This window comes from Mesoplodon densirostris, chromosome 2 (genome assembly GCF_025265405.1).
Source record: "Mesoplodon densirostris isolate mMesDen1 chromosome 2, mMesDen1 primary haplotype, whole genome shotgun sequence".
NCBI lineage: Eukaryota > Metazoa > Chordata > Mammalia > Artiodactyla > Ziphiidae > Mesoplodon > Mesoplodon densirostris.
This window is the reverse complement of record NC_082662.1, coordinates 128,255,076-128,276,363: the sequence shown is the minus strand read 5'-3', so window position 1 is coordinate 128,276,363 and position 21,288 is coordinate 128,255,076. Positions and strand designations below refer to the sequence as shown.

General features: G+C 35.8%; 1 protein-coding gene across 4 annotated transcripts in view; it reads left to right on the top strand.

Moving 5' to 3' along the window:
• The window catches only part of SDCCAG8 (SHH signaling and ciliogenesis regulator SDCCAG8), a 274,761-nt gene that overhangs the window by 78,751 nt on the left and 174,722 nt on the right, over positions 1-21,288 (top strand). For all 4 annotated transcript variants that reach the window (XM_060090899.1, XM_060090898.1, XM_060090900.1 and 1 more), the window contains 3 exons: positions 5,024-5,176; positions 12,283-12,417; positions 15,501-15,617. In XM_060090899.1, the coding sequence (XP_059946882.1) occupies positions 5,024-5,176; positions 12,283-12,417; positions 15,501-15,617 (405 nt within the window). The remainder of the gene's footprint in view (positions 1-5,023; positions 5,177-12,282; positions 12,418-15,500; positions 15,618-21,288) is intronic.

Genomic DNA, 21,288 nt, shown 5'->3' with positions numbered 1-21,288 from the left:
AAAAAAAAAAAAAGAGAGACATGTACCACCATGTTCATTGCCGCACTATTTACGATAGTCAGGGCATGGAAGCAACCTAAATGTCCATCGACAGATGAATGGATAAAGAAGATGTGGCAGATACATACAGTGGAATATTACTCAGAAGTAAAAAGAAACAAAATTGAGTTATTTGTAGTGACGTGGATGGACCTACAGTCTGTCATAAAGAGTGAAGTAAGTCAGAAAGAGAAAAACAAATACCATATTCTAACGTGTATATATGGAATCTAGAAGAATGGTACTGATGAACCTAATAGCAGGACAGGAATAAAGACACAGATGTAGAGAATGGACTTGAGGATGCCACGGGGGAAGGGGAAGCTGGGACAAAGTGAAAGAGTAGCGTTGACATATATACACTACCAGATGTAAAATGGATAGCTAGTGGGAAGCTGCTGCATAGCACAAGGAGATCAGCTCGGTGCTTTGTGACGACCTAGATGGGTAGGAGAGGGAGGGTGGGAGGGAGGCTCAAGAGGGAGGGGATATCGGGATATATGTATACATATAGCTGATTCACTTTGTTGTACAGCAGAAACTAATACAACATTGTAGCAATTATACTCCAATAAAGATGTATAAAAAAAAGTATTAGGAATTTTGCTTTCTGAGGTTAAAAAGTGAAACAGCATACATATTTTAATTTTAAAACCAACTACTTTATTACTGAGTTATGAAATGGTTACTTTCTTCTTATAGTTCTTTAACATTTGTTGCCATCTAGTGTTCTATTTTGCATATTGCATGCTAAATAAATAGAAGCAATTACATTATATTACATTAATATTGTATTATATCATGTCATATCATATTCAGTCCTCCCTCTTTATTGATGGGGGATTGGTTCCAGGACAGAAATCTGTGACTGGTTGAAACCTTGGATGCAGAAACTGTGAATACAGAACCTGCAGATAAGGAGGACAGTCTATATGTACTTTTACAGTGCAATGAAAACACCTGAGAATTTTATTAGAAAATGAATCTATAACATGAGAAAATTATAATGCCATGCATGGATTCAGTTGTGTAACTTCTTTGGATCAAATCCCTATTCTGCCACTTTCTAGGTCTGTGCTCTTGGGCAAGTTACTTAATGTCTCACAGCCTCAGTTTCATCAACAGAGTGATAAAAGCCACTTAAAATTCAGTGAGAGAGTTAAATAAATTAATCCATGTAAGCCATTTAAGAAAGTATATGGCACACAGTAAGTGATCAATAAATGTTTTTGTTTTTCTTTGAAATTTTTGAGTCATTACAACTGGGAATAATTTTAAAAGGGAGAAAAAATTAACCTGGGAATAAATGAAGGTAGAAAAGTAGAGGTTTTTGCAGTGATGTTTGGTAAAGCTGCAAGATAAAAAGGTTAACTAGGCCTTAGACCTGCCTGCCTCTATTGGAAGGGAAATTGTCAGCTTTGGCATGATGTTCCCCTGAGCATATCTATAATGAGATAATCCTCTAAAGAGATTTTTTTTTTTTTTTTTTTGCGGTATGCGGGCCTCTCACTGCTGTGGCCGCTCCCGTTTCGGAGCAGAGGCTCCGGATGCGCAGGCTCAGCGGCCGTGGCTCACGGGGCCCAGCCGCTCCGCAGCATGTGGGATCCTCCTGGACTGGGGCACGAACCCGTTTCCCCTGCATCGGCAGGCGGACTCTCAACCACTGCGCCACCAGGGAAGCCCTAAAGAAATATTTTTAAAAAAATACCAACCCAGAAGGTTGAATAAATGTCCCCCCAAACTTTTTTTTCCTTTTTAAGTATTCAAATTATTGTTTTCCTTAGGCGGCAGCGGAATCAGAAAGGCAAGAATTAGAAAACCGAAGTAAAAGGAAAATCAGAAAAGCCTTGAGCATTTGATTGCAAGCACAAATGTAGAATATAATGTTTCTTGATATGTACACTATCTTCTACAAGACAAAAACAAATTATAAATATCTTGAAAATGGGAGATAGGGATAGACTGACTGATAGGTTCCTAGTAAGGACGAGCTTATAAATTAATAATGAGTAGTTTGCATTATTTGTAAATTAAATGCCTAAAACATGTTGAAAATCATTTTTATGTTGTGGGCTATATTTCATAAAAATGAAAGCATTTTCATAAATTTTTAAGTTTATGTTCATAAGTATGGACTCTACTATTCCTCATAATTCTTTAATCCTATAATCATGAATTCCTTGATCACAAGGATATCTAGGAACCTAACACTAGCACTTGGGAAGGACTTTTATATTTCCTAAAAGAGTTTCCCTATTTTAAGAATTGAGTTGACTAGGTACAAATTTATTTTGGAAAATGTTTTGACTCCATTAAGATAGTAGTGCATACTTTTTGGTTTAATAAAACTAGGACTGGGAATATCAAGTCCAATAAATTATGTTTTGAAAAATGTGTTACTGTGGCCAACAAAGAATGACCACAAATAAATTTCCCAGAAGAGAAAAGACCCTTTGAAGACTGAGTCTACTGGAGGGTGAGGGTTGTGTAAATCCCCAACTCCCTAAGACCTACAGCCATTTCCACCAAGAAAGGGATTGTGCTCAGGGAAAGGAAGGAGCCACGACCTTGGGAACTACTAGGAGAAATGGCAGCCGCAGATCCCAGACTAACTTGGTCTCCTGTGAAGATCCATCAGTTAATTGGGTTGGCCAAACATCTTACAGAAAAACCCAAACGAACTTTTTGGTCAGTAGTCCTTGAGGATTCAGTTATATGCCTTTACTGAATGATTATATGGAGTATAATCAGGGAGTACTGAGTCATCTGGGATTCTGAAAACTAGGAGAGTGAGTCTTAGAATTAAAAGACAAAGCTTTAATGGAAAGAATGTATAAATATTTATTTGGTAAACCCAAATCTTGTATATGAGGATCATTGTAAGATTAAATGACTTTTCTAATTCCAAATGTTATGTAATATTTTCTTCATTGTGACCAGACATATATATTAAAATCAAAATAAATAAAAGCAAAAGCTATTTTATATGGAATCATTGGCTACAAACTGAGAGTGATCAATATCCAGTTTTTAACCTAATATTTTTATTCAGTGTTTCGTTACTGCTTTCATACTCACCATCACCTCTCAGTGGTGGCTACTCCTCATAGAATGCCATCCATGAAACCAAGGCTTCAGCAGCGGTTTTGTTTAAGTGATTTACAACTTCTCACTTGTGCTTTTTGTTTATATCATCTTAGCATTAGGCCTCTTACCTGTCAGGATCACTTACTGTTCCTTGTTCTTGAATTGATTGAATTCTTTGAATTGACTCTTTAGTTGCTCTTCATGTTAACCTGATCTTCAGCAGTTCCTTCCACTGTTCGTATACCTAATAAGGTTGATTCCTGAGTTTTTATTCAATGAAAAACCTTCTGATTAAATATATTAGTTTATAGTCCATAATCATTTTAGTCTTTCATGATATTCATATATCAGTGAACATTATGAACATTTTTATTAGGTTCATAAAAATATTTTACACAAGAGCAATTGTGTTCTGAAGTGCAAAAATCTCTAATTCATAGTATTTCAAGCTCCAAGGGTTTAAATTATTGAAAAATGATGCTTTTCCATTTCTTTTAAAATCTAATGTAAAATTTTATTTTCCAGACATTTTCAACTAGAATTGGACTTGGGACTAACTCCCTAGGAGAATCTTTTTTTCAGGCATTTTATTCGCTTATCAGTAAATCCGGGACAGTTGCATTTTATCTTCATTTTTTATGCCTAGGAGTGTGGAACATTTCCAGAAGAGTTTGAAAGAAATTAGGGTTTAATGCTCTCATGATAAAAAGAAGAAAATTCACATATCCTAAATATTTATTGTCTATATTTATTATAGCTTTCACCAGAGGGAAGCATAGCAATGCATAGAGCTTACAGTGCTTACTGAGACTGCTTTCATCTCCATTAACAACAACTGTGACTATCAAATTATAATTACATAGTATATAAGTCATATGAGACTTGAGTTTCTCTCAATTCAGGGGAACACATAGAGGTTGAGTGAGGAGGATATGATAAGGAGCCACTGGGATGAGACTAAGACACCATAGTATGACTCAGATTCTCTATGTCAAGCACCTTAATTTTATTTTTTTCTTGAGATTTTGAATTTAGTTTATTATTGTATAATAAACTGTGTTATGTATAATATATGTGTTATGCATGTATGTATAATATATGTGTTATGCATAACGATATTGTAAATATAGCCAAAAGGAAGTTAGAGAGAATTTACTTCTGGAAATTCAGAGTGGGAAATTTAAACTAAAGGACAATTATCGACTTTTAAATTGCCAGAAATGAAATATAACACTTCTCATTTTACAAAACTAGGTGGTAAATGCTATTTCGAGTCTTTCCTTATCTAAACTTGATTATTACCTAATTTTTACTTTAGTTATGTGTGTAAGGAGAGTGAACCAAATCTTATCTTACTTCTATTTAAGAAAACTCAGTTATTATATAATGTTAAACAATAAATGCCTGTATTAATGATAAATACATCTCATCTTAAAATTTTGATCTGTTTATCATTTAAAGTACAAATAATTTTTAACCATGTCCAGATGAAAAATAAGTTAAATTAGATACTTATATATTTCTTGTAGTATAAACATGATATATAATTGAAAATACTAGAACACTTGTTTTTTCTGATCCCCTTTTATAAAATTCAGACTCCTCTGTGGCCCTTATCAAGGTTTGTTACCTGAATTTTCTTAGTTGATTAGTTAATATAGCCTTAATTGTGCAAACTGAAATATGTGAATAAATACATTTGAATACATATAACATTTGAATACATGTAACATATGAATCAGTAAGTGGTGTTGACAAACAAATATAAAAATATTCTTTACTTTGACTTTACAGTGAGTTGTAACTATTTTAAATAAAATCAAAGCTTAATTGTCTCATTTCCCTCTTATTTCTTCTAAATTCTAAGGTCCCATTTCACTCTGTCTTATTCTGGCAGGCTTTAATCCAGTGTGAACAGTTGAAGAATGAACTGGAGAGGCAGACAGAGCGACTTGAGAAAGAACTCGCATCTCAGCAAGAAAAAAGAGCCTTTGAGAAAGAGATGATGAAAAGAGAAATAACAAAAGAAAGAGAGGACATGGGCTTAAAGGTATTTAAAGGGTTCAATTTGTTATCCACATTGCAGAAGAAATGTTTGTGGTGATGTAATTGATGAGTCTACAGGCTGCAATTCTTGAATGATCTTTATTTAAAAAATGTTTTTAATATCTTTATTGAAGTATAATTGCTTTACAATGTTGTGTTAGTTTCTGTTGTACAACAAAGTGAATCAGCTATAAGTATACATATATCCCCATATCACCTCCCTCTTGAGCCTCCCTCGAATGATCTTACATGTTTAAACCATTTAAGTAGCCAAGTTGCTTATAACTTAGAGTTCATAAAAATTTTCTATTCTTCAATGTGTTTCTCAATAAAAGTTATATTCTCTGACCTTTCCAAAGAAAATAATCAATTAGATTTCATGATAGGAAAATGTGAAATTTACTCTAATCCTGCCATTCTGTTTGATTCCCTTTCTGTTTGTCAGAGGAGAGCAGGTGCTCTGCAGATACCCAGATTTTATTTCAAGTTTGGTTAAATCAAGGAGAGATGACTCCCCCATTTCATCCCCCACTCCTAAATTAGCCTTTAAGAAGGTAAAACACTTGTAAGAAACCAAGTAACCAAAAAAAAAAAAAAGTGATGATATACTCTGTACAAAATACATGAAGGTACGGTATAGAGTACCATGAGAATGTGTAACAGGCAAATATAACTTAGTCTAGGCAGTCATGGAAGACTTTCCTAAGAAAGAGGTTTTGCAAATGAGGCTCAAAAGAGTTGAGTAGGAGTGGTCAGGTGAAGAGTTGAGGGGAAGAGTTTCAGACCCAGGAAAACAACACTCCCAAGGCTCTGAAGCTAGAAAGCATCATACTTTCTAGGAATTTAGAGAGGGCTCAGGTGACTGGAGCATAGGAAGTAAGGGCCAGAGTAGTGGAAGATGAGTTTGGAGAAGTATGCAAGACCAAATCATGAATGGTCTTAAAGTCCATGTCAAAGGTTTTAAATGTTATCCAAAAGTGAAGGGAAGCCATTGAATGGCAGTAAACTGGGCAGTGTCATGATCCCATTTATATTTGAGAAAAATCATCTGTCAATAGATTTGAAGGAGGACCAGAATAAACCCCTGGAGATCAGGTGGGAGGTAATTATAGTAGTCTAGGTGGGAAGTGTTGGTATCTAAGACACATTTTTCAAGGACTATTTCAGATCACTTTATTCCCCTCAAATTCTCTACCATACCACCTCTCCCCTCATTCTCGGCAGAGAGCCTTACTTCCCTAACAAAGAAAGTTGACAGCCATTAGATGGTAATCACCTTATTTATCACCCCCCCACCTCTGCCTAAAGTAAAATTTCACCTGTACTGCAGCCGTGTCAGAATGGGAGTGGCTTAATCCTAATCCTTTCCTCTTGCTCTGAATCCCATCCTCTTCCACCACCTCAGGGACCTATTTCCATTAGTTCTCCACTCTCTTCTGAATCTTCAACCTTTGTCCTTCACTATAGCCTTTTCCTTATCACCAGGAAAATAGTCTCAAATTTCTCTCACCTGTTGAAAGAAACAATCTTTCTTCTAATCCAGTCATTCTCAATCTTGGCTACACAGAAGTTCCAAAACTCTCATTGCCCAATCTGCATCCCAAACAAATTATGGGGGAATATCTGAGGGTAGGATCTAGGGGTCAGTATTTTAAAAAATTGTCCAGGTGATTCCAATGTGTGGCCAAGGCTGGAAGCCACCTTAGTAGTTCCATATCCCTCCTTACTCTTCCCCTTAATAATCAAGTTTCTTGAAAGATTTGTCCATACATGTTATCTTCATTTTCTTACTGCTCATTCACTCTTCAGCGCACTACATTTCAGCTTCTGTGCCCATAGCCAATGAAATTACCATTGCTGTGTTCACTAGAGACCTCCTTGTGCTATTTTTAGTGAATATTTTTTCGTTCTTATTCTCCTTAAAAGGTTCTGTTTCTTTGATTTCTCTGAATCATATTCTTGATTTGGGAGAATGATGATGTGTGCCTTTTAGGTTACTCTGAGTTTAAGCTGCCTTTGAGATAATGAAGGAGACACATCCAGAAAGCACCTTGATAGGAGGTTCTAGAGTTTAGCAGAGAGCTTTAGATTTAGGTGTGTTTAGCACTACTGTGGCTTTAATTTCATGTATATGCTGTTGATTCCTAAATCTTTAGGTCTCTAGTGAGCTTCCAAACCAGCTGCACTTCCCATCTTCCCTCTCATAGTAGAACCACTCTTCATTCATCCATTTGCCCAACTCAGAAATCTTGCTGTCATCCTTGTTTCCTCCTTCTCCCTCACCCTTTACGTCAAGTCATCAAGTTCTAGAGTTTCAGGCCCTTACTGATTTTACATTGCCCTGTCTCTCCATCCCACTGCTCTCCATATCTCACCCTTGGGTGATTCCTACAGCCCCAAGTGGTAGAAGCCCCTTGCTTCTAGCCTCACCTCCTTATCTGTTCTCTTACCCAAAGATCCAAGGATGATCTTTCTAAAATGAACACGTCAGTATGTCAGTCTCTTGCTTTAAAATCCTTCTTGTCTCTCTATAACCCCTTGGATAAAATTTAGGATCTTTTACTATAGCATAAAGATTGTACATTTTTTCCCTCTCTTTGGTTCTCCAGTCTCATCTCCCTTCTCTTTTCTTCCTTGTATTACCACCATACTGATCTACTTGCACTTCCTCAAATGTGCACACATGCCAGTCTGCCATACTATTTTTTCATTTCAGGATTTTTCAGGGCTTTGCCCCTCCCCACACCCCCCACCTCACCCCCATTGCCTAGAGGAATCTTCCTCTGGCCTTTCTGACTGATCCTTCAGAGTTCTCGATACCACCTCTTCTCACAGTCTCCCAGTGATAAATTTTTGGGAGCCCCTCCTATGGGCTTCTATAACTCAATTTATTGCAAAGTCTTATTGAATTATCTCCCCTAATTTACTATGATTCCCTTGCATATATGGTTTGTTAACATCCTTATTGCCTTATTGCCACATTCCTCCCACATAAAATGTGTTCAGTATATATTTATTGAATGAATACAAGGGGAATAAAAAAGGGAAGGAAGAAGTCCCCATGCCATTGGAAAGGCATGACTAAAATACTGAGAGTTCAGAGGATCAGAACAGATTTCTGTCTGCAAGAGATCACGGAACACTTGGTAGAGAAGGTGGCATTTTAACTGAGCTTCAAAAAAACAGGCAGGATTTAGAAATGCAGAGTGTGAGGCAGATGTACCAACATGAGTAAGGTATGGAGGGAGGTAAAGTTGCAAGCTGAGCTTTGAGAGAGAGAGAATGAATGGCGTCAAGAGCAAAGATCAGCTACCCTTCATGCCTAGGAGACTTTTTTTCTGGGTTGTTTAGTGGAAACTTTTGCCTTGCTGAGTAGTTCTACTATGTAAAAATATGTTGATGAGAATTCCTGATAAGAAGAAATAAAGGAAGTCTGAACTGTGCCAGGGAATATTCCAGGTGCTTTTTGTATAACTTTCTTAAACTGGTAATTTTTCATGAATGAAAATGGCAACAGAAATACAATGCATTTCTTTTTTTTTATTTATTCATTTATTTATTTTTGGCTGCATTGGGTCTTCATTGCTGCACGTGGGCTTTCTCTACTTGTGGCGAGCGGGGGCTACTCTTTGTTGCGGTGCGTGGGCTTCTCACTGGCACTTCTCAAGTGCCTTCTCTTGTTGCAGAGCACAGGCTCTAGGCACGTGGGCTTCAGTAGTTGTGGCACAGGGGCTCAGTAGTTGTGGCTCGCGGGCTCTAGAGTGCCCGTGGCATGTGGGATATTCCCCCACCAGGGATTGAACCCATGTCCCCTGCACTGGCAGGCGGATTCTTAACCACTGTGCCACCAGGGAAGTCCTACAATGCATTTCTGAGTCTGAGTCCTTTTTTTCTTTTTGCCTCCATTAAGCCTTATTTGACATTTAATCTGAAGATCCTGCCCTAAATAAAGATGTATGAATAAAGAGCTGGAAGTGATCCTAGCACTGAAGCAAGTACTCTCACAGAAAGTGGCAGAAAGAAGCTCTGAAGTAAAAGGATTTAGTGTTGAATCCAATTTGACCTTTATGTGACCTTGAACAATTCATTTAACCTCTCCAAATTTCAGAGTAGTAGATCCTTGGTTGATCTACTCAAGGAATTGATAGGATTAAATGAGAGAATGTTTTGAAAGTACCTAATATAATACCTGGCTTAGGTTAGACCATTTAACAAATTTTAGCTTGTGGCTATTATTCTTACTCTAGTGAAAGAGAGAATTAACTCTATTGGGTAGATTTCTTGGACCTTTGTGTTAGTAAAAGCAGACAAATTTTAATATAAAGTCCAGCTTTACTTTTTTTTTTTTTTTTTTTTTTTCTTTTTGCGGTATGCGGGCCTCTCACTGTTGTGGCCTCTCCCGTTGCGGAGCACAGGCTCCGGATGCGCAGGCCCAGCGGCCATGGCTCACGGGCCCAGCCGCTCCGCGGCATATGGGATCCTCCCAGACCGGGGCACGAACCCGTATCCCCTGCATCGGCAGGCGGACTCTCAACCACTGCGCCACCAGGGAGGCCCCAGCTTTACTTTTTATTTATTAGCTTGAATGAACTTGGGAACATTACTTTTCATTTTTTCAACTGAAAGTTAATCCAATACATTCCTTTCCAAAGGGAATTAAAAGAGAAAATTATCACACTGCCTAGCACAGGAAGTTAATTTAATAGGGAGTCTGAACAATTAATCATAACGTAAGTTCTCATGGTTAGTGCTGGAGCAGGTGTCTCTGCTTTCCTAGTGGTAGGAATGCTCGTGAGACTTGTAGATTTTCTTTCCTTCTTTTTATTATTTTTCTTCTTTCCTTTCTTCTTACTGCTTAAAAATTTCATTCGTGTGGGAAGCTCTAGGAGAGCAGATGCCTTCTACCTAGACAGATTTTGAATCATTCCCCCATGAACAGTACTTGCTGTGAGTTTGCCTGTTGGCATCAGTAATAGTCTTTGGTTGCACTACACCACTAAGTTAGTTCGTTCAATCAGTCCTTCATCTATTTATTGAATGCACCCTGTGGTTTGTGAATTTTCTCAGTTGGTTCCCTTGAAAATAGCCCATTGCTAGAATCCTTAATTCTTGTACCTTTTTAATGAGGAATGCCACTTTATACCACGTTCAGTACACTAGGGACTGCTTTAGTGTAGAGATTTCTATCAAGCTCTCCCATCCTGGGTGTCCTTGTCTCTTGCTTGCCCCTGTCAAAGTTTAAAGGACTTATGTGATGTCAACACCCTGGACATCCAGCAGTGTTGCAGCTGTCTGTGTTACTTCTGCCCCTGCAACAGATGTGGATGGAGAAGCTCCTGCAGTGTAGTGTTGACTTCCAGATGGTGGGCATGGAGAAAAAGAAGGTGTGACAACAGGAGGGGAGGCCTTGAGAAGTGGGTGACAGAAGGGAGCAGACAGGTAGTGGGCAGAGGAATGAAGTGATGGGTGGCAGAGGGAAGGAATCATATGAAAGGTGTATGATTTGTTACATGCTATAGAAACTGACTCAGAATTTACCATTAGCAAAATAAATTTCTGCCCATTTACTTCAAAAAAACCACACAATATTAATATGTTTACCATAGATCCACATAAATAAGTAATATATGGTTTTTAGTAGCTGGTAATTAAAGTTTGTTATTGTTGTATGGTTCCAGAAAAGCTATAATTACATATTCATAATATGCTTACTCATGAACTTGAATTTTTAAATTAAGAAAATTCAATTAATATTTTTGATTTGTTACATTTAACCTCTTTTGACCTTTAATTTTTGTTTCAGATTGTAATCTGCATAAGGATAGTTTGTAGCTTGGTATTAGTAAAAGTAATTTTATGTGCAAATTAGATTTGTAGCCAATCTCTTGATGAAAGAAGGACATGTAAACAGCCATAAGTTAAATGTACAATTCTCCACAATCCCCAGGAATGTTAATTAATACATCTACCGTCTAAATTAGAAAATAGCTACTAGGGCTCATTATTTTCAAGTTGTCAATTTTAATTAGTTGACAAAGGTAATCTTGATTTTTATTACAAAATTTTAGTTATTGATTTCAGTTGTAAAACTGAATTCACACCCATGTTAGTGTACAATGACAGGTTTTAAATATTATTTCAAATTTGTCATCAGTTTGTATTTTACCTGATTAAAAACTGATAGCTATCCCATATGTTTTGATCTGGGGCAAGGTAGCATTTCTTCATCACTTTAAAACTACTAATACAAATGAGAAATTAATAGCCTAGAAAAGTTTGACCTACTGGAGCAGAGTAAAATGTAATTGCAAACCAAAAACTATAAAGATTAAATCTAAGGTCTAGAAAACATGTCTGACCCTGGGAAGAAAAACTAAGAACCTGATATCCATATAGTCCCTCAGAAAAGCCATTTATTCTAATGATTCATTCATTCATCAAACATTAAACATATACCTCTTGAGAAAAATGCTCTTGAGGAACATCTAGTCTAATGAGGAAACAGACAACTAAAAACAGTGTGATGTGTTAAGTACTGTGCATGTAAATAATTTTAGTTGAGAAATAATATATCAAGAAAATTTGAAATATATTTTAACATGGAGGATAAATTCAGCACCTTTATTTTGTGTCTACCATAGTACAAAATTACTAAAATACTTCGTGTTTTTTAAAATACTATTTTATATTCTTATTGAATTTTTCAGATATTGGGCACATCTTTATAAGGTGGTAAAGGACATAAAACTTTGGTATTCTTACAGGGTTAGTATAGCATATGGAAGTTTCTTAATAAATATCTGCTGATTGATTCTATTTTTAATATTTAAAAAGCATGGTGACTATAGTTAACAATACTGTACTGTGTATTTGAAAGTTGCTAGGAGAGCAAATCTTAAAAGTTCTCACCACCAGAAAAAAAAGAAAATTACGTGAGGTGATAGTCAAGGGTGATGAATTGAGAATGCAGAGCAATGGAGATACCCAATCCACAGAGAAATGACTTACAGAGAGAGCCCAGTGGCCATGCTGAGACTCTACTAATTCAAGATATTTAAAATATTTTTGTCAAATGACATTATCATTTAGGACTTTTATTTCCTCGTACAGACGTTGACCCTATCTGAGAGTATTGCCCAACTGGAGACTCAGGTGGAAAAGATTACAAGAGAGAAAATTTCGGCTGTTAATCAACTAGAGGAAGTTCAAAACCAGCTTGCTTCCCGGGAAATGGATGTCACAAAGGTACAAAGAGAGATTTTAGTTGACTAATTACTTAAATATTTTAGTTGAAAATTTTTTCGTAGTGTAAAAAGCTCAAAAAGAAGTCTGGAGTATAAAAAATTTTGTTATTTCAAGATAATAAAGGTCCACATAATGGTCATTCAGCAAACATTTACTTATTATCAGCAGGCCCTTTTCTGGGTGCTGCAAATACAAAGATGAATTAGACACAAATAACGTCCTCAAAGAGCTTAAGGATTAAGTTGCTGAGACACACTTGTAAATAAACAAGTTTTATTACTTTAATTATTGAATATCTGATAAAACTTGTACATCTGAATTAGTCAACTAGGAGTAATTTTTTTTTTTTTTTTTTTTTTTTCCTTTTTGCGTTATGTGGGCCTCTCACTGTTGTGGCCTCTCCCGCTGCGGAGCACAGGCTCCGGATGTGCAGGCCCAGCGGCCATGGCTCACGGGCCCAGCCGCTCCGCGGCATATGGGATCCTCCCAGACCGGGGCACGAACCCGTATCCCCTGCATCGGCAGGCGGACTCTCAACCACTGCGCCACCAGGGAGGCCCAGGAGTAATTTTTTGCATAAATTTGATCTTCACAATAATACTAAAAGACATGTATTTATTTATAACATGAAAAGTGTGCTTAACATAATTCTCCATCTCTCATTCCTTTCAGACCTGTTCTCTAAAATCACGATTCTAATACTACAACTTCTTATTCTGTTGGTCCTTAAATTTATACTTTACACTGTGGTATCACCGTGTCTGCACTATGGGCATCACAAACTTGTGAACCAAGAACTAAAATGCTTAATGGTCTTAACTGGCTAAGGTACATGTTTAAGAAACACTAGAAGTCTGTGTAGATTTCAGTAATCATTGCTTTAAAACTAAGTAACAAAATATGGACATGCATGATGTAATAAATTAAATCAATTTATTTTTCATCAATACATACACAGATAATTTTATTAAAATGCATACCCATTTCATACTGCATTTTACTTCTCAACATATTTTCCTAAATTTGGACACATTTGTAATGCCATTATTGTTTTATAACTCAGTAATTTAAATTAACTTTAATATATATTAGGAAAGGAAGCCTATTTTTTCTCTTTTTTCCTTGAATTTATATAGTTCTTCATTTGCTTTCTAAAATTTAAGCTAGCTAATGTAGAAGCTTAAAATATCCTATTTGCCAACATAATTGATGTTTGTGTGGAGGTAGGGGTAGAAGTAAGGGAACTGGTGCAGAGAGATGGAAATGGTTAACCTGGATTGATAGGTGAAAGCTATGATGAGGATTTTCAGTTCATTATAAAGGACAACTTTCTGTTGAAATATGATACAGTAAAGAATGATTACTTGTCTTTAGAACTGTCCAAAAGGACTCGAGCATCAGAGGAGTGCCTTAAGACTGCTTCCAACCCTGGGATAATATAATTCTAGTTAAATTTAATTTATTCATTTATTTTAGATGAAATTTAAGTGTTACAGATAAACTTAGCAAATGCATTTTAAACTGAAATTAGTGAGGCAAGGAAACTTTAAAAATAAAATTAAGGGGTACAGTCATTTTAAACAGGACCTAATGCTTAGATATTTATTATGTATAGTAATTTTGTACTGGTGTTGGGTTTTAAACACCATGGTTGTATAACTGTTATGTTCTGGTATTATAATTGGGGTCTTTAAATTTTATTCCTATATGTAAATCAAATAGATTGGAATAGTGAAGAAAGTCAGTTAAGGCTCCTCTAATTTTTTTCTGTAATTCTTAATTTTTAAATTTTATTTAGCTTTAGTAACTTTTTGTGAATTACTAATATTTTTGAAAGGGGAAGGATCAACTCTTACATATTTGAATTTCAGATACAATTTGTAGTAATTTTATTCTTTTTTAGCTTTTTGAGGGTCACTGGGGAGAAGCTTAACTGACTTTTTTTTCTGTATTGTCACTATAATTTTTGAACACAGATTCGTTTATTTTTAACGTATTTTTTATTTGAACATAGGAAATACATATAGGTTTTATAAGATTCTAATACTTCAATAATGATGAAACTAATTTCTAAAATTCTAATGATCATTTTTGGAGAACTACCAAAATTGTGAGGTCTCAAACAGGTATAGCCATTAGATGATACATGATTTTTAAAAATTTGTATTTGTAACTTAGAAGCTGACTTAGCAGATGTGTGTATTACTTGATCTCTCTACAAGTTCTCAGTTATCTCAAAAGTTCATAACTTCTTTATTTAGATTTATCTGCTAATTGTATTTTCCAAATGTATATATCTGTCTGTAGATGCCCTGGATTGAAAAAAAAAGATTATATAAAGAATGATACACAATTTTAAGATACTGAGTGTGTTTATTATTTAACAATATGTTAAAGTCATTTCACTTACATGTATATTTTCCTTTTATGTTGAATGCCATAGCTATTTTAAAAGCAGAGTGGGCTTAGTCGCAGTCTATGACTTTTAACTTTCTTAATTTAAATATATAGTATTGTGCATGGTAAGATTGACATAATCTGCAAAGCCTACGGTAAATACCGGCTGGGTAATACTCTACTCCTAAATATTGATAATATAGTCTATTAGCAGAGAGAAAAATACCTTTATAAATTTCCTTAAATAAAAGTCTAACTGATAAAGAGTTTAAAGGAAAGTTTTTAATATAGAGTATCTATATAACCATGACAATTTGAATGAATAATGACATAGCTTAATATTTTAATTAATAATTTTACCTAGTTAAAAGCAAGATGATAGTGCATTTTAGATGATAATATGCAATTGAAACTATTATTTTACATGAAAAATCTTGTATATATCACTTAAATTCCCTGGTTATGCATTTCTTTATCTGTCATGTGAAATTGTAAGACTCAATAACATCTGATATTGCCTCCACATCTTAACAGAATATATTGAATATGCTAATAGAAAATGCCATTCTTAGAAAAGTTCTATTGTATTTTATTTATATGACCTCTAGGGGGCACCAAAAGATCTAATTGCAGGCCTTGCCTGGTAAATTCCAGCAGCTATTGATCTAGTTTTTATAATCTAACAGGTGTGTGGAGAAATGCGCTATCAATTGAATAAAACCAAAATGGAGAAGGATGAGGCAGAAAAGGAGCACAGAGAGTACAGAACAAAAACTAAAAGGGATCTTGAAATTAAAGATCAGGTAAGATTTGATAGAAGCGTAACTGCAGCAATTAAAGACATAACTAATGTTTTTTTCTGAAATGTTTGTGGTTTTAGTCCTAAGTCATTCATTTCTATTATATTGTTTCTAACTAATGGAGTGATCCAATTTATACTGTTAAAAGAATTTCATCTACAGTTGCCTAAAATTATCACCTTTCACATGAAATTGTGAGAATACAACTGCATGCATATGAAATTACAATCTGACAGGTCATAAATATACATTTGGATATGTGTATCTATTACTTACAAAAGTAAAAGAAAATGTTCTAATGTTCATTTTGAACCTAAAATATATGTACATAAAGTTCTTTAAAGATGCCAACTTGCATCCAATTTTAAGTGAAAAAGTTTAAAATTTGTGAGATGAGATGAGTTGATATGTAAATATGTCAATCAAATTGATCGTTGGCAGAGTGAAACCAGTTTTAACTAAGATAACCATGAATACGTTTGCTCAGGAAACCTAAATACAGTAAAATTGGAAATGTTAGGAAAAAAACTGCTCCTTACTTCAATTTCAGTTTGAACAGATGTTTTACATTATATCTTTGTTGAGATCATGTAGATACTTCAATTTTAATTGACAACATGGATAAAGTTTTTAGAGAGGCAGTTCTAATAGGCTGACTTTTGATTTTCTAATTTTGTTATAGTACAAAACATTGAACACTTTCATTCTTTTTATTCAGTGAAAGCAGGTTGAGAAATCTATTCAATTAAAATAAGACTGAGTCCTCAGTGTCATTATTTTAAAGAAATCACTATGGTTTAAAAGTGGGTAGTCCTAAATAAATTTTTTTGAAATATATTTCTAGTTCAACACTTTTTACTGTATTTTCCAACATATCTCCCTTTCAACCCAATCAGCTCTTCTATGCAAATGATGCAAAGACAATTGGGAAAAGTATTGAAAATGAAAGTGATAATGAAATTTAGTACAAAAAGTTTTTCAAGTTGTAACTGAAATCCCTGGCATTAAATTAAAATCTAAATAACCAAAATCAAATTATGCTTTTGTATCACTATATTCAAAGTGTTCTAACGAGTTTTAAATTTTCAGAAGAATTTTCCTTGTTAACATGTACAAATAATGAAACTGTTGATATTTCATTCCATCCAGTTGGGGGCGTGCCTGATAGTGGAATTAAAAATCCTTTCTATCAGGAACTGAAGATCTAGGATTACTAACCAACACAGAACTTTCCTTTTATGATATATTATACAACTTTTTAAAAAAGGTATCATATTGGCATGCTCACTAGCATTATTATATACCTTTTCTGTTATTCTGTAGCATCTGCCAGCATAACATTTTGGACTAACTGGAAAAATACAGTAAGGAAGAGTCTCTGAGTTATTTAAAAATTACATTTTAATATTCTAGAGAGAGAACACTATAGGAATAATAAGGTTATAATATCCCTTGTAAATGAATAATGTGTGTAGAAGTATTTGTAATATTTGTCTTTTAGTGCTATATCTCATTTTAATTAATCACTAATGAGGTGGAGGCTAAAGTTGCAGGATTATAAAAGGAGCAGTTTTCATTTGTAAATATTTCCTGCTAAATAGTGAAACATTGACAGTTTTTATAATGATTTTAGTATTATTTTTAGATAGAGATGTGCCTTTTGAGGACGTCAGAGATGTGATGTGCTTATTACTATTTTTTCTTGGACATAATTTGAGGAAATCTTATAGGTACTCCTTGTAACTATTTTGTATTGAATAGACAGTTTAAAAAAAAAAGAAAGTAGTGGCGTCTCATTCCATTGATGATCTGGAGTAGCAAAGCAGCAATTGTTCTTTGGTCTTTCAGCCATGACCTGACCTTCTGTCTTTATGACTGAAGAGCTACTTTGCTTGGCTACCATCTGCACTCAAGAGAGAAATTTACATTTAACTTTTAAAAGCTGGGCATGTTGAGTGTTTATCTGAAGTACCTATAAAGTGTATTTTACTTTTAAAGTGTTACATATCGTGCAATTCAGAATAACAAGAAGGCTATCTCTATGTTTACAAAAAAGGGGGTTCCTTGTAATATAGTCATTTTATTTATATTTTTGTTAATCTGGCTTCTTACATTTTTAAAGTAGATGGGAATCTGTCAGATTGGAATGTGGTGAGAACAAGAGCTTTTTGATGTATACAAAATAGGGCAAATGGTTGACCACCCAAATCATTTTCCTTGTGACCCAAGCCTTGACTCTGGCATAATTAGAAGGAAAGGTTAGGAGAGTAACAATGGCAATCTCTTCCTCCCATTTTCTCCTTTTCTTTTTTTTTTATTGTGTTAGGAACTGATGGGCAGATTATCCTTCCCATCAACTCCTTTGTATCTCTTCAGTTTAGAGAGCTCCTGTCAGCCTCAGAGGATGCTTCTCGCACTAAAAAAAAAAAAAAAAAGACATTTGGTATGAAGGAGAATGAAAAATCTGTGCCCTGATTTTTATCAGAAACTTTTTGTAGACAACAGTTATACACACACGTGCACTCCATTATGGAAATTTAAAGACATATATGAAGATAAAGAGACTATTATAATGAATTCCCACATCTCCATCACCTAGGCTCGTCATTTTGCCAATCCTATTCCATCTACCTCACAATTTTTTCTCTCCTTCATCTTCACCGTCATTGTCATCTTCATCTTCTTTGTCATCCTTTTCTTCTCCATCTTCTCTTCCTCTTCCTCTTCTGTCTTCCCTCTCTTCTGCTTTTACTGAAGTATGTAAAGCAGATCTCAGACATTGTGTTATTACCCAGAAATGCTTCAGTGTGCATCTACAAAGGATTTTTTTCACAATCACTGTCATCATCATACCTAAAAATATTAATAATTCTTTAATATCCTATAATGCCCAACCCATATTCAAATACCATCTCTACAGTGTTTGTTTTACAGTTAGTTTATTCAAATCAGGGAAACCTGTGTTTTTGTATGTTAGAATGTTATGGTATTACCTTCTTTAATAGGAAATAAAGGGAAATCTTAGAAACATTTCAATTTTCTTTGTTGTTATCAATAAATTTCATGCATAATGTTTTGATTGTGCTTTATATTTATAAGGTACCTCCTCACCATTCTAAGGAAATGAGTTAATCCTGTAGCAAACTGTCTGAAGGAAATGGCTACCTTGCAGCAACCCCAATCATCATATTCTGAAAGGAGCCCCTTAGTCTGAAATCCAAAATACATAATTAATTTCAGAGCCTTACATTTAAGATTTAGGAAGGCTGCAGGAAACCTGTTATTACCCTGATGGTATGAAGGTTAGCTGACTCTGAAATGAGTGATGCATAAGTGGAATTTTCTTTATTAGCTTCCATTTTGGTAGATGAGTCTCAGAAGATGATTCTTTACAGCCCCTAATCTTTGATCAGGGCCTAGTACCAAATGAAAACACAAGGCCCTTTGTTCAAAAAGCAGGAAAAAAGTGATGTTAAAGGTACTGAATTACAAAACGTTTTCCTTTCTCCTGCAGGCAGCCTCTCCTCTCTCTCTCTCTCTCCCTCTCCCCTTCTCCCTCTTCCTCCCTCCCTCTGAATGTCATGGTGTTTTTATTTGCTATTTAATGTTGTACTCCCTCCAGCACAGGGATATTCATGTTGGGGGGAATGCAGACCCCCATAGGTGCCCCATGACTGGGTGTACAGATGAATCCATGGTTTCTAGGTTCTCCATGTCACTAGCCACAGAACCTATACACCATGCCCCGGTGGGGAGGGGAGAGAGTCAGTCTTCTCCCAAGGTGGTCAGCTGGGCAGGCCTCTAGAGACTGCAGCCTCCACACAGGGAGACACTTGGTAGAGGGGTCAGGGTGGGAAGAGGCTCCACGCTGGGTCCGTTGACTGTGCTGTAGTGCTGCCAGGAGGGAGGAGGGATAGTCAACTCTGTGTCCTACCCTCAGGCGATAGGGGTGTACACACTCAACCCAACCTTTCCCAGGCTCACATCCAGGCTCCCGCCAGAGGTAAAGGATAACGGCAGAACGAATGCCTCCCCCTAACACTGCCATGACCTGGTCCCACCCAACATGGAGAGCAGCAAGGTCCCAAGGCAGGGGCCAGGAAGAGGAAGCTGGAAGGTAACAAGTGTCCAAGAAGTGCCCCAGGGCTGCCATGAGTCAGTGGAGAGACAAGACCACAGATGTGAGTGGGGCTTCCATTGTACCATCAGACTTCACCTATAAAACACAAATTCTAATATAAAATCATTAAGAATCTTAAGACATTGACCACAGAGCATTAAACTGCAAGTTCAGGGCCCTTCTAAACACAGGGCCCTGTATGAGCACACTGATCACATGCCCATGAAGCCACCATGGCTATGGGGATAGGCAGATAGAGATTTGATGCACTAATGCACACATATATACTCCTACTTACATATGCAGATATGAGTGCATGTTTAACATGCGCAGGTGTCCTGTATCTGTAAAAGAAGCCTGGCCAGCTACAGAGTATGGGCCAAATCTGACCTGCAGTCTGTTTTTACAAATAAAGTTGTAGTAGAGCTCAGCGACACTCAGTTGTTGATGTATTGTCTATGGCTTCTTTCCTGCTACAAAGGCAGAGTTGAGAAGTTGTGGCAGAGACCCCATAGCCCACCATGACTGAAATACTATCTGAGCCTTTAGAGAAAAAGCTTGCCAACCCCTGCCCTGAGTATAAAGATAAAACTTTGTTTCCCCTGCCCTGCTAGAGTGTGGAGTTTTGAGATTGAAGACTTATCAATCTTAAATTATAACTTAATGGTTTTAGAGTGTTTTGAAATACAGACAACGTGCCTGATCCCTGGTCTCTTAATCATCTAATGGCATCAGCAGGTGAGTATATGATTGGTTATAGTCTTATTATCTTATTATTAGTGGCACATGGCTTAAAAACTGGCTTGGATGAGAATACACATATACATAAATAAATTGTTTTATATTACAACATTTTTAGGTTGGTTCAATTTCTTTCAGAGATAAAAAGACTTTCTTATCAGTATTGTGTAAGTTATAACTTTGGAGTTGTGGCTAATACTGAGTAGGAAATGTTGAAGTTCAAAATTACCTGAAGGGGGTAATCAAAGCAAATATTTAAGGCTAGAGCACATATACAAAAGAAATAGATCAGAAAATTTTGGCTAGAAAATGAGCACAAAAAAAGGTTTGAGTGTTGCTCGTACGTACAGCAGTATGACTCCACAGTTTAATGCTGACATTAAAAAATGTGTACTGTATCAACACAGGAGTTATTTCCTAAGTTCAGTTGAATGAATTACATTGTTGGGGGTAGTACTGCTATTTTGTATGGCTTTGTGTAAATATGAGAGGAAGCCCAACACGTCCTAAAGGTTAAGTCCTACGTAAGGCCAGAGAAATAAAAGTAATAAAGAAAACTTGAAGAATTGTACCTTTCTACTTAGAGAAGACTAAAGCATTGCTTCACTATCTTTAAGGACTTGACAGATAATTTCAAGGAGAAAGTTAAACACCTGTTCTCAATCTTTAGTATGGAAAGAATAAGAACAAAGAGATTTAATCACAGCAACTGGAAATCACAGCAGCCTGAAATAACTTTCTGACAGTAAGAAGATTGAAATAGATTGCTACAACAGGCCATGGAACTTTCTTCCCTGAAATTTTTAGTTTTAA